Source organism: Chiloscyllium plagiosum, chromosome 4 (assembly GCF_004010195.1).
Source record: "Chiloscyllium plagiosum isolate BGI_BamShark_2017 chromosome 4, ASM401019v2, whole genome shotgun sequence".
NCBI classification, from domain to species: domain Eukaryota; kingdom Metazoa; phylum Chordata; class Chondrichthyes; order Orectolobiformes; family Hemiscylliidae; genus Chiloscyllium; species Chiloscyllium plagiosum.
This window is the reverse complement of record NC_057713.1, coordinates 101,300,735-101,314,563: the sequence shown is the minus strand read 5'-3', so window position 1 is coordinate 101,314,563 and position 13,829 is coordinate 101,300,735. Positions and strand designations below refer to the sequence as shown.

The 13,829-nt window shown below is 39.9% G+C and overlaps 1 protein-coding gene across 2 annotated transcripts in view; it reads left to right on the top strand.

The window, feature by feature from the left end:
• Positions 1-13,829, top strand: part of LOC122549258 (septin-7) — a 140,868-nt gene that overhangs the window by 11,665 nt on the left and 115,374 nt on the right. For both annotated transcript variants that reach the window (XM_043688754.1, XM_043688753.1), the window contains exon 3: positions 11,809-11,911. In XM_043688754.1, the coding sequence (XP_043544689.1) occupies positions 11,809-11,911 (103 nt within the window). The remainder of the gene's footprint in view (positions 1-11,808; positions 11,912-13,829) is intronic.

Genomic DNA, 13,829 nt, shown 5'->3' with positions numbered 1-13,829 from the left:
CTGACCTATCACTCTCACCTTGACCTCTTTCCACTATCGCATTTCCAACGCCCCTCCCCCAAGTCCCTCCTCCCTACCTTTTATCTTAGCCTGCTGGACAAACTTTCCTCATTCCTGAAGAAGGGCTTATGCCCGAAACGTCGATTCTCCTGTTCCCTGGATGCTGCCTGACCTGCTGCGCTTTTCCAGCAACACATTTTCAGCTCTGATCTCCAGCATCTGCATACCTCACTTTCTCCCCAAAACAAATTCCAGCCAAAAGCAATTTCTCTTGGTTGATCCTCATTTGTTGATGGATCGAGTGTGTATCTTCAATTTATTGATTTGATTCTAATGTTTTCAATATTTCTTTTCACATGATTAAAGATGATCATGTGGTTTCTTTTACTTAGCAGTAAGTCTTCTGTTTTATTATTTTCTGTGCATCTTGATCTTGAGGTTTCTGGAATTTCTCCTATTCCCATGTAAATTTTGTTTTAATCTATTTAATGTAAGGTAATTTATGATTTCTATAACATGAGCGTTAGTGTGCATTAATAATAATTTTTACAAGTCCATTGTTAGATCTTTGGATTTGTGAGAAGACTGAGGAGATAGAACATTACAGGAAGGTGAGCACAGAGCACAGGCCCATGATATAAGGTTGAAGGAAATGAATTGGATGGGCTGTTCAGAGACTGGGTTTGTAATGTTGAACCAGCAGGACGGGTGCCTCAGTTGGAGCAGAGTGAATTCCTTGCCCAGTCAACTGGATATAGTGGGATGAGAGCTTTGCAAGGAGCATGCTGGAGGCCAGTAGAGCATGTGTAGCTTAAGCTTCAGCTACACATAATTAGGAGCATCAGAATCGCAAGTTTCAAAATTTAGCCTCATTCTTATGGCCTGACCATTTAATTTATACTTCCAATTCAACAGATGAGGGGATGCTGCATTGTCAGAAAGCATGCTTGAGACCATTTGTCAAAACAAGGCAATTGCTGTAGCAATTTGTAGCGAGCAGATGTTGGAAACAGCAAAGCATTATGCTGTTTGGCAAAATTGGAAGCTATTTCAGTCTATTGGGTGGAAGCATTTCAAACACTTCCCATATATTGTGTTCTGCAAACCTCAGGTTTCAGTGCTTATTTAAACTTCTGCGTATGAGGTCCATTTTCTGAGCCGCATTTTGTTTTGCAGCACATTTAAATATCAAATGCAAATGGATCAAATCTTAATCAGAGTTTAGTGTAACTAGGGAGGCCTGCCTTGCTTAAACAGTTTTGCACTACTTCATCATGTGATCAGTGAAAGCAACATAGGTCGCATCCAGTTTAATGATGATTAAAGTTTTCCCATGCCCTCAGAGGTTGTAGTGCTTGACAGATTAACTTTCTAATCTTAGAATATGGCCTAATTTCCATTATTATGTTGTTAATGGGAAATGTCAGATTTGGTTTTGAGACATAAATGTTTCAGAAATGTTATTTATGTAGAGTATGTAGTAAATCGGTTCAAAAACATGTGTTCAGGAAATTAGGATTTGAGCTGGTTATTTTTGTTTCAAGTCAGTTTACAGAAGAATTTTTTAGTGCTATAAATATGATGCTGCACATGAATGTGTGGTTTGCAGTTAAATGCAGAGATATCCTGATACAATTGTTATAATTTACAGCAAATCAAATTGAATTAAATTTTTTGAATGGAATTAAATTTATTGTCATGTTTACTGATGCACAGTGAAATGCTTTGTCTTGCGAGCAGTAGAGGCAGATCACATAGTTAAATAGCATAGATAGTAAATAAGTAAACAGCGGCAAAAGCAAAAACACAGGTACAGGCGAATGTTAAGAGTTTGAGAGTCCATTCAGTATTCTAACAACAGTAGGGTAGAAACTATTTCAAAACCGGCTGGTGCGTATGTTCAGGCTTATGTACCTTCTCCCTGATGGTAGAGGTTGTAGAAGAATATTGCCAGTGTGCGATGGATCTTTGAGAATGCTGGCGGCCTTTCCTTGACAGCTGGCCTAGTAGATAGATTCAATAGATGGGAGGTTGGCCTTTGTGATTGTCCTGGCCAAGTTCACCACTCTCTGTAACAGTTTCCGATCTTGAATGGTACAGTCACTATACCAGGTAGTGATATATCCAGACAAGAATGCTCTTGATGGCGCACCTATAAAAGTTGGCAAGGGTATTTGCCATCGTGCCAAGTTTCCTCAGCTGGCCTTTGTAACCAGTGTGTCCAAAAGAAGAGTCCAAGAAAGCTTGTTGTGGATGACCACTCCCAGGAGCTTCACGCTGTCTGCTTGTTCCACCTCTGTGCTGTTAATTTGTAGGGAGGCATGAGTAACATCCTTCCGAAAAGTCAATAATGAGTTCCTTAGTTTTGCCGGCATCGAGAGCTTGGTGGTTCTCGGTGCACCATTTTTCGAGGTCCTCCACCTCACATCTGTAATCTGTTTCATCCCCATCTGAGATTCGACCGACTATGGTGGTGTCATCAGTGAACTTGCAAATGGTATTTGGCGAGCAGTCGTGGGTATACAGTGAGTACAGTAGGGGGTTGAGTACTCCCCCTAGGGGGGCTCCAGTATTGAGTGTTTGGATGAAATATTGTCCCCAATCTTCACTCATTATGGCCTGTGGGTCAGGAAACTGAGGATCCAGTTGCAGAGAGTTGGGGGGGGAGGTGGGGGGGGGGTTAGTCTGAGATCACTAAGTTTAGTAATCAGTCTCAAGGGGATAATAGTGTTGAAGGCTGAATTGTAGTCAATGAGAAGGATTCTTAGGTAGCTGTTCTTGGTGTCAAGATGTTCTAGGGAGGAGTGAAATCAGTCACTTTCTTAAATACTGGCTTTTGTGATAACATTTCATAATATATAATTGTTTGAAACTTGGGTCCTATTGCGGAGAAATCAAATATTGCTTTTAGATTGCTTCATATTTCTATTTTTTTCTTAAAATGAAACATTGTTTCAGTATCATTTTAGACTTGATTGGATTGGTTGGGGGAGTCTCTGAAGTTTGGTGCATTTTTTAATGATTATTAACAGGCTTGGCATAGAGCCTAAGTTGAACAGCTCAGTGCATAAGGGGTAACAAATTCCTGATGAAGGGCTTTTGCCCAAAACGTCGATTTTCCTACTCCTCGGATGCTGCCTGACCTGCTGTGCTTTTCCAGCACCACTCTAATCTAGACTGGGACAATAGTCCAGTAACAAAAATAACTATCTAGAAATTATTCAGACAATATGTGTAGATTTAGGGAGTGAAAGGTCCTATCAGCTTAGCAGTTTAAAAATGTTATGGCTGTGGAAAAGTCTTGAGTGGCTTAGAAAAACTCTAGAAACACAAGGCTTGAAGATGTCTTCCTCTTCTGACATGTTAAAAAGCCTTTGAATGCTTGCGTTTAAGGAAAACAAATTGAGGAATAAGTGAACTGAATTAGCTTACTCAATGGTTTTGGGAAAATTCTTTGTCGGAAGAAAGTACCATCAAATTGATGCATACATTGGTTAAAAAATAACCAGTTACTGTACAACTATACAACTGAATGAACTGGAAATCAGGAGTGGACTCGTTGAGATTTCAGTGTCTGTAAGGTGGTTATTGAGAGAAAAAGGGGATTTATTTAATTAGCATCTAAAATAAAATTTTTAAATAATTTTATTTTCTCCTTTTCATAAACTTATGATCTTTTGTTAAAATTACTTTCGTCCACTTTCTTTGTTATTAATTCATGGGACTATTGTCCTGTTTTCCTCCCCTCAGTCGAAGCAAAACGCTCAGACACAGTATCGTTTTACCCCCTTCATCTTTATTCCGGGCCCTGGAGGGAGAGAGAACAATCGCCTATATGCACAGAGACATGAGTTCACTGTCTTCTCTAGAACAGTAGTTTCTCAATGAACTATATAGTTATTTTACAGGGAGGAGCAACCAGATAAGGCAACATACATATTGATTGATTGAGTGACCATTACAATCAGCGAGTGTCAGCAGTAAAGATTAAGCCATTTGCTGTTACACAATGAATAACAAACTTCACATAATGAATACTTTTCACCTCATCTTGTTAAATGGGTTTATACAATGAATGTTTTTCCACCATGTTAACCTGTTACTCTTGGAATATTGTGTACAGTTCTGGTCGCCCCATGACAGGAAGGATGTGGAAGCATTGGAAAAGGTGCGGAAATGTACCAGGATGTTGCCTGATCTGGAGGGAAATTGTCATGAGGAAAGGCTGAGAGACGTGGGTCTGTTCTCATTGGAAAGAAGAAGGCTAAGGGGGGGTTTGTTAGAGACATACAAGATGATCAGAGGATAAGATAGGTAGACAGTGAAAGTCTTTTTGCTAGGATGATAATGCCAGCTTGTACAAGGGGACATAGCTACAAATTGAGGGGTGATAGATTTAAGACATGTCAGAGACAGGTTCTTTACGCAGAGTGGTAAAGGTGTGGAATGCCCTGCCTGTCAATGTAGTTAATTCGAGGAGAAAGTGAGGACTGCAGATGCTGGAGATCAGAGCTGAAAATGTGTTGCTGGAAAAGCGCAGCAGGTCAGGCAGCATCCAAGGAGCAGGAGAATCGACTTTTCGGGCATGAGCCCTTCTTCAGGAATGAGGAAAGTGTGCCAAGCACCAATACCATGCGCCCTAATTTTGCTCACTAACCTCCTATGTGGTTCCTAGGCGGAAGATGAGGCTCTCTTCCTCCAACCGTCGTGTTGTTGTGGTCTGGCGATGGAGGAGTCCAAAGACCTGCATATCCTTGGTGGAGTGGGAGGGGGAGTTGAAGTGTTGAGCCATGGGGTGGTTGGGTTGGTTGGTCCGGGTGTCCCAGAAACGTTCTGCAAGTAGGCAGCCTGTCTCCCCAATATAGAGGAGGCCACATCAGGGGCAGCGAATGCAGTAAATGATGTGTGTGGAGGTGCAGGTGAATTTGTGGCGGATATGGAAGGATCCCTCCTCCCTACCTTTTATCTTAGCCTGCTGGACACACTTTGCTCATTCCTGAAGAAGGGCTCATGCCCGAAACATCGATTCTCCTGCTCCTTGGATGCTGCCTGACCTGCACATTTCCAATGTAGTTAATTCGGCAACATTAGGGAGATTTAAACAATCCTTGGATGATGATGGGATAGTGTGGGGGATGGGCTTAGAGTAGTTCAAAGGCCGGTGCAACATCGAGGGCTGAAGGGCCTGTTCTGCACTGTATTTTTATGTTCTTGTCTCCAGCACCCCATTGTTAATTAAGTGCTTACCTGATCTGAGTCATGCTCAGCTGAACCTCTTGTTTCACAAAACTCAGAACTTAAGTCTTTCCCTGCCTCCTTATACCCTATAGACATTCTCAACCTGAGAATCTTGTTTGTCAGTACGTTCTTAAATGCAATCAGTATTGGCTGAACTTGTCCTACCTCTTCATAAGACAATCCCTTTATTCCAGAAATAAGTTGTGAAACTTTGTTTGAGTTGTTTCTAACTGAACTATAATCTTTTTAAATAAGAAAATCAAAACTGCACACAGTGGCCTCATGAAGACCCCACACAGTTGCAGTAAAACTTGTCAATTTTTATTTTCCATACCCCTTTAAATAAGCACCAGCATTCCATTTATCCTACTGTGCATTGGCTTCACAGCATACAAACTTGATCAATCCCTCTCCATTTATACATTAGACTGCTTTTCCAGTCTTCGTGTTGAAGTGCACAATTTCTCATTTTTCTTGATTATGTTCAATCTGCCAAATCTTTGCATGCACGCTCGGTCTATCTATGTTACTTGGTAGATTACGTGTCCTTTTCTCAAGTAGGCTTTCTACCTGCTCTGCTATTATTGAATTTTGCTACGATGCCTTGGTACTTCTATTTAAGTCATTATTGAAAAGACTGCTCAATTTCTTTTCTGCAAAACTACATATATTTTGGGTTATAATTGTGAGAGATGGGCTCTGATATCACAAATTAATTTTGCTTTAGTAAACTGATGGGCAGTTTTGGAAGAGAGCCTTCATTGAGCCATCTAGTGACAGTTGCAATAAGTTGTGACAGGTGACATGGCAAAACTGGGCAATGTTGACTATAAAGCATGACTTAAAAATCATGACTCGGAAGAATTGGGATTACAAATGTGTGCCTGCAAGATTTCTCGTGTGACATTTTGAAAAACAGGTGCCAAACAGACTGAAAATGCTAAGCTTTAAAACATAAAATGTTCAGCAGTTTTTAATTTCGATTTATTTTATAAATGCATATTAAAATCAATTTTGATATATTTTGAGCTTAGTGTTGCCATTGTCAGCTATAGCGTCAATGATTTTTAGTCTACTTTGTAAGTACAATGATAGATCTTCAGGTAGATATGTTTATGAACGTAATTGGAGTTCAGCCACACTTGTTATACCATCTTGAATGATAATTGAAAATAATGGTGCAAAGTCCTATACAAAACTCAAACGAGTGTGTGGCAAAGAGTGTTTGGATAAATTTCTAGCTGATGTTGACATGAAGTGGAAAGTTTAGAGGGAGTAAGGTATGCTAAAGATATTTAAGGATGTGTTTGAAGTAGCTGGTGAGTGTAACCCTTGTAATGTTGGATATGGGTGCCTAGAAAATCAAATAGAACACACATTGTGCTTTGTAGCTCCTTTTGCTGCATGTAATATGGATCAACATTACAGAAACAGCCTGTTGATGCCAGTTAATGATGGGATTATGTGGAGATCATAAATATAGCTTTTGAATATCTAGAACTGACTACATACCATGGTTTGTTTTATTTTGAGACAAATATACAGTTGCTGCTGGAGCTCCATGTCTCCAATTGGTAGAACATTGCACTCGACATTTGTGCCTCAGTTGATCTCTGTTGTCTGATGATCAGTAATGTTGTAGATTTTAAGTCCCACTTCAAAACTTGAGTCCAGTCATCTTGGACATAGTATTGAGGGAATGTTGCATGAGAGGTTTTTTGTGGGGGATGTGATCATAAACCAGGGTCGTATCTGGTCTTCAAGATCACAGTAGTATTTTAAAGGAGAGCAGTGGACTTCTTTCTCGTGTCCTGGCAATTTTTATCTCTAAGCATATCACAAAAACAGATGTTTTGGTTTTTATGACATTACTGCTTGTGAAATTTTGCTGTGTATCCAAATTTCCTACAGTTCAGCAGTGACTACAGTTCAGAAATTTTTTATCTGGTCATGAAGAGTCAGCATCATTGGCTGGACCAGCATTTATTGCCAATCCCTAATGGCCCAGAGGGCTGTAAGAGTCAACTAAGTCGTGAATCTGATGTTACATGTAGGCCAGACCAGTTCAGAAAGGTAGATTTCCTTAGCTGTAAAGTGGTTTAGGCAGGTGCCATAGAAATTTCTTCCTTGACAAGTCCATGCTGCAGTCATGGGAATGGTAGTATTTCGTAGTTGCTTAATATGTTGCTTATGTGGCACTTGTTTCCTGTTAGCCATATAGTGAGACTGATATCTGAGCTAAATAGTTGAATAAATAATTCTCAAGTGTGCATTGGAAGATGGTGGAAAATTTTGACCTCTAAGATGATTGTTGATAAAATTTGGGAAACAAAGTTAAACTTCTGCAGTAAAATGAACTTTGAATCAAACTTAGTGCTCTGAGAATCGATGTAATCCTGGAAATTTATGGCCTGATTCTGGTAGTTTGAAGCAAACAGGAACTCAGGTGTGTTAACAGTTGTTTGTTACTGTTATACCTTTTCCATTTTATCTGTACATAAACTGCATAAAATCATGCAAATTATATATACAATGGATCCCTAGTATTGGGCTTTGCACGTTGGATGTAAGATTGTTATGTGGATAAGTGACAAATGTGAGTGTCTCTGCCTTCTATGGCAGACAAAGCAAACATGTTGGGTGGAGATTGCTAAGTGGCTCAGTTTGGAATCTGAAATATGGTGATAATCTCTGCAAAGGCCAGACACTTGGGATTGTTCAAAGTAAAACATCTATCACAACATCTGGATTGAATCAGAAATGTTCATTTAAAGCATGCAGTGCATTTTTGGATTTAACAAAAGCATCCTGGAAATATCCATCTTTTCAGTAAATGTAGTCTGATAAACATAACATTTGACATCTGAGTTGTAATTTTTAAAATATTCAATCTTTCAATGACCATCTTTTAGTAATCCTGTGTTTTAGTAGTACAGTTACATTACCCCCACATAATTTCTAATGGATTAGTAATTCAGAAACCCAGGCTAATACATATGGGACAGGTTTCATTTACTGCTTCATGATGGCACTTGGGGGAAATTTAAGCTAAATTAGCTTTTAATTCCAGCTTTTGCTAACAGTAGTAATGGTTACCATGAAACTATCTGGTAAATAACCATCTGGTTCACAAGTCTCCCTTAGGGAAAGAAATCTGCCATCCTTGTGTGGTCTGGCCTGCATGTGATTGCAGATACTCAGGAATGTGCTTGACTCTTAACTGCCTTCTGAGGCAGTCCAGCTGTCACTCAATTTCATGAGCAATTAGGGATTAACAATAAATGTTGGCTTTGCTGGTGATACCCGCATCTCATGAAAGAAGAACATTTTTAAGTTTTTTGTGAACTAATATTGCAGGTTAATTACTTCAGTTTTAAAGTTATTGATTTAAAAGCTTGGTATAACAGACATTAATATGATTGTCTTGCTTAGAAAGCAATTGAGACAGCATCTAGGCAAGAGGAACTCTGACTTGCAGCATGTGAAGCTTTAGATGATAGGAATGAAAGAGTTGCAGTGTTTGGATCATTATTTGATGATATTTATAATTAAAATGCATAACCAATTTGGCGAACCAAACATGGGAATACAGCATGGTATCACATCTTATACAGATTCCAAATCCTGGGTGGGAGGAAAGTCTCAGAATTTGAACTGAGAGCATTCACAATATCTGAGAATGCAACAACTTGTTCCTCCTTGTGTTAGGTCCTTTTCCCAATGTTTCTCACACAAGATGCAATTCATTCGCACGCACCAACTCCTACAAGCTGTTAAAGTTTATTAAAGCTTGTACAAGCTAGGTGACACCTTTGACCCTCCTCGCAAGCGCGAGAGTCAAAAGATGCTCTGGACAAAGAAAATACATTCCCTTTATACAGGTCAGTTGGCCATGCTTACATAGCCACTTCCCCCATAGCCACATGCCACTCAAGACAACCCCTCCCCCCAATCACTCCCTTACAGTCAATGTTATCTCAGGTACAATGATAGGATCAGATCACCCAGATAATGTGAATGTAAATGCCCTAATCATGGGGAATCATTATGCAAATGATTCCTGACTCTGTGATTCACCAAGACGCTGCAGGTGTGACATGCCTAGCTTCAGGGGATGGCAGAAAGTATTTCTGAATGGAAGAGATTGAATGATCGTTTAATTTGATAATAGGAGAGTAATAGTAAATGTCTGAATGAAGTGTGAATTACAATAGATAGTCATCCACATTCCTGCATGTTATCTGAGACGCAGTGTTGCCCCCACCCATTTCCAGAATGTTCACTGTGTAGATTAACCCTTTAATATTGCATTAGTGTTCAGAGAGGTATTCCCATTTAATCTTTTAACATCAGTGAGCAATATTCAAGATGAATGTTTTGCACACTGCTGTAATCTGACCGTGCGGATATCGTCCCAATGTGTATGATGTGCTAGTATGTTAAAATGGTCAACGAGTGATTCTGATTTTTTTCCCCCACTTGATGTGGGATTTGATAATATATTATGATACTGAACTATTGCAAGAGGAAATAAGAGTTTTCCTGTAACTCTTCAACCATCACCAATTAAGAGTTTACATGGTTATTCTTCCATTTGCTGTACAAATGGTTATGTTTTGCTCCAGTATTTAGGGAGATGGCACAGGAGCTTAACAGCACTTGATGCATTGAAGTGCTTTTGGGTTGAAGTAAAATGTTATATTAATTGAATTTTTCTGTTAATTGAGATGTGGAGCTTTCTCTGGAGTGGAATTAATACACTGCACAGATGGACATATTTCAATAGACAATAGGTGCAGGAGTAGGCCATTCTGCCCTTCGAGTCAGCACCACCATTCATTATGATCATGGCTGATCATCCTCAATCAATATCCTGTTCCTGCCTTATCCCCATAACCCTTGATTCCATTTTCCTTAAGAGCTCTATTCAACTCTCTTGAAAGTATCCAGAGACTTGGCCTCCACAGCCTTCTGGGGCAGAGCATTCCATACACCCACCACTCTCTGGGTGAAGAAGTTTCTCCTCAACTCTGTTCTAAGTGGCCTCCCCCTTATTTTTAAACTGTATCCTCTGGTTCGGGACTCACCCGTCAGCAGAAGCATGCTTCCTGCCTCCAGAGTGTCCAATCCTTTAATAATCTTGTACGTCTCAATCAGATACCCTCTCAGCCTTCTAAACCCAAGCATATACAAGCCCAGTCACTCCAATCTTTCAGCGTAAGATAGTCTCGCCATTCCGGGAATTGACCTCGTGAACCTATGCTGCACTCCCTCAATAGCTAGAATCTCTTTCCTCAAATTTGGTGACCAAAACTGCACACAATACTCCAGATGTGGTCTCACCAGGGCCCTGTACAGCTGCAGAAGGACCTCTTTGCTTCTATACACATTCCTCTTGTTATGAAGGCCAGCATGCTATTAGCTTGCTCCACTGCCTGCTGTTCCCACATGCTTGCTTTCATTGACTGATGTACAAGAACACCTAGATCTCATTGTACTGCCAATTTACCTAACTTGACTCCATTTAGGTAGTAATCTGCCTTCCTGTTCTTGCCACCAAAGTGGATAACCACACATTTATCCACATTAAACTGCATCTGCCATGCATCCGTCCACTCACCTAGCCTGTCCAGGTCACCCTGTATTCTCCTAACATCCTCCTCACATTCTCCGCACTTTTCACCCTGCCACCTAGCTTTGTGTCAGATTCCCAGATAAGATTGCATTAAAACAATCCTTGTCAATCTTCTGAGAATTGACATACCACGCTGTTCATGATCGTTCCTGTCGTCTTCCGGCTTCCCAAACAGTCCAGAGTGAAATTCGAAAAAACTGTGAATATTCTCTCTAAATTGTAATATCATTGATGTCTTGCTGTGTTTATGAGCAGGCGAGCCCCGAATGCCTCCAGGAATTAAAGCTTATTTGTGACCCCTCTTGAGGGTGGAAGTGATTTGGAGAAATATCTTTGTTGCCATCTTCTGCAATATTCACAGAAAGTGGATGACCTCCATTAATTTTCATTTCTTACATCTTAACTATGCTATAATTTAGTGTTGCAAGTAAGCATTAATTAATACATACATTTTTAAATGGTGCTATGTTTTTATCAGTTAGGAATTGGCAGATAATAGCCTTTGTAAATGATTTAAAACATTATTTTTGTCAATTGTGTTGAAACAAATCATTGCAGTCATATTGATTTCTAACTTTTTTATTCCTTTTTTCATGCTCTGCTGGATGGTTATTTCACTTCATGGTTTTGAATTCCTCACTGTGCTTTGTGGATATTTCGTTGCCATCTGAAATGCCGGATCTGTGGATTTTCAAATCTCTCAACCCAGCAGTAAGTATCTGAAGCTACATGATAGGTTTTAAAACGTCTGTGCTTCTGAGCAATATCTGGCTTCCTTGCCAGTTGTGATAAGATTACAGTTTGGAAGTTTTGTATATATGAATTGATAATTTTAGTCGTGTCAGTATTCTGCTCAGGAATATATTATTTCCTGCTGTCAGTACTTTAAACTTACTGGTCTAGTTGAGAATTTAAATGCGGTTCTTCTGTTACAGCAACAAAAAAATCTTGAAGGATATGTGGGTTTTGCCAACCTCCCTAATCAAGTCTACAGAAAGTCTGTGAAAAGAGGATTTGAATTTACGTTGATGGTTGTAGGTAAGTGATTCACATTGAATTGAAATTGGCAATTGTTGCTTTGTCATTATATACAAGAAGAAATAGTCTAGATAAAAATTCTCTTAACTTAGAGGACATAAATTTAGGATACAATCTAAAACGGTTTGAACCAAAATATCCTAACTGTATTTTGCAAGCATGTGGTACAGTTTACTTGGGATGCTTAAATGGTTCAGGACCCCACATTTAATGAGGGGAAAAATCAACCATGAAGCTATGTTTATCAGGTGACCGCACTAATTTTCTTTGCAGTGGAGCTATGTAGTCAGATAATCCAACAATACTATCACTTGAATGTCCTAGCAAGAATTTGTGGTAACTGGTAAAAAGATGACCAAGAATGAGTTTCTGTTCTGTTGATTCCCTGAAAATGTATTTCTGACAATAATGCATTCTTGAACAGGACTCTGCTGAATTTAGAGCTGAAAATGTGTTGCTGGAAAAGCGCAGCAGGTCAGGCAGCATCCAAGGAGCAGGAGAATCGACGTTTCGGGCATGAGTCCTTCTTCTGGAATGAAATCTATTTTGGCTCATGCCTGAAGCGTCGATTCTCCTGCTCTTTGGATGCTGCCTGACCTGCTGTGCTTTTCCACCAACACATTTTCAGCTCTAAATTCAGCAGAGTCCTGTTCAAGAATGCATGCCATTTCAAACATGCATTATTGTCAGAAATACATTTTCAGGGAATCGACAGAACAGAAACTCATTCTTTTTCATCTTTTTACCAGTTACCACAAATTCTTGCTAGGACATTCAAGTGATAGTATTGGTCAGGACTGGCAATTAAACATGCGAGGATTTTCAACTTATCGAAAAGACAGGGAGGTGGGCAGGGGGGGCGGGGTTTCCTTAGTTAAGAACAAAATTAAATCTATGGCACTGAGTGACATAGCGTCAGATGATGTGGAGTCTGTGTGGGTGGAATTGAGGAACCACAAAACCATAGTGGGAGTTATGTACAGTGGTCAGGACCAGGGGCGCAACATGTACGGGGAAATAGAGAAGGCATGTCAGAAAGGCAAGGTCACGGTGATCATGGGAGACTTCAATATGCAGGTGGACTGGGTAAATGTTGCCAGTGGATCCAAAGAAAGGGAATTCATGGAATGCTTACAAGATGGCTTTTTGGAACAGCTTGTCATGGACCCCACAAGGGAGCAGGCTATTCTGGACCTAGTGCTATGTGATGAACCAGACTTTATAAAAAAATCTTAAACTAAGGGCACACTTAGGAAGCAGCGATCATAATATGGTAGAGTTCAGTCTGCAGTTTGAAAGAGAGAAGGCAAAATCGGATGTAATGGTGTTATAGTTACATAAAGGTAATTATAAGGGCATGAGAGAGGAACTGACGAAAATAGACTGGAAGCAGAACCTAGCGGGGAAGACAGTAGAGCCAAAATGGCAGGAGTTTCTGGGTATAATTGAGGACACTGTACAGAGGTTCATCCCCAAGAAAAGAAAGATTATCCGGGGAGGGCTTAGACAGCCATGGCTGACAAAGGAAGTCAGGAAATGTATTAAAGAAAAAGAGAGATCCTATAAAGTGGCCAAGAGCACTGGGAAATCAGAAGATTGGGAAGGCTATAAAAACAAACAGAGGATAACAAAGAGAGAAATAAGGAAGGAGAGGATCAAATATAAAGGTAGGCTAGCCAGTAATATTAGAAATGATAGTAAAAGTTTATTTCAATGCATAAGAAACAAATGACAGGCAAAAGTAGACATTGGGCCACTTCAAACTAATGCTGGAAGCCTAGTGATGGGAGATAAGGAAATAGCAGGAGAACTCAATAAGTACTTTGCATCAGCCTTCACAGTGGAAGACATGAGTAATATCCCAACAATTAAAGGGAATCAGAGGGCTGAGTTGAGTGTGGTTGCCATTACAAAAGAG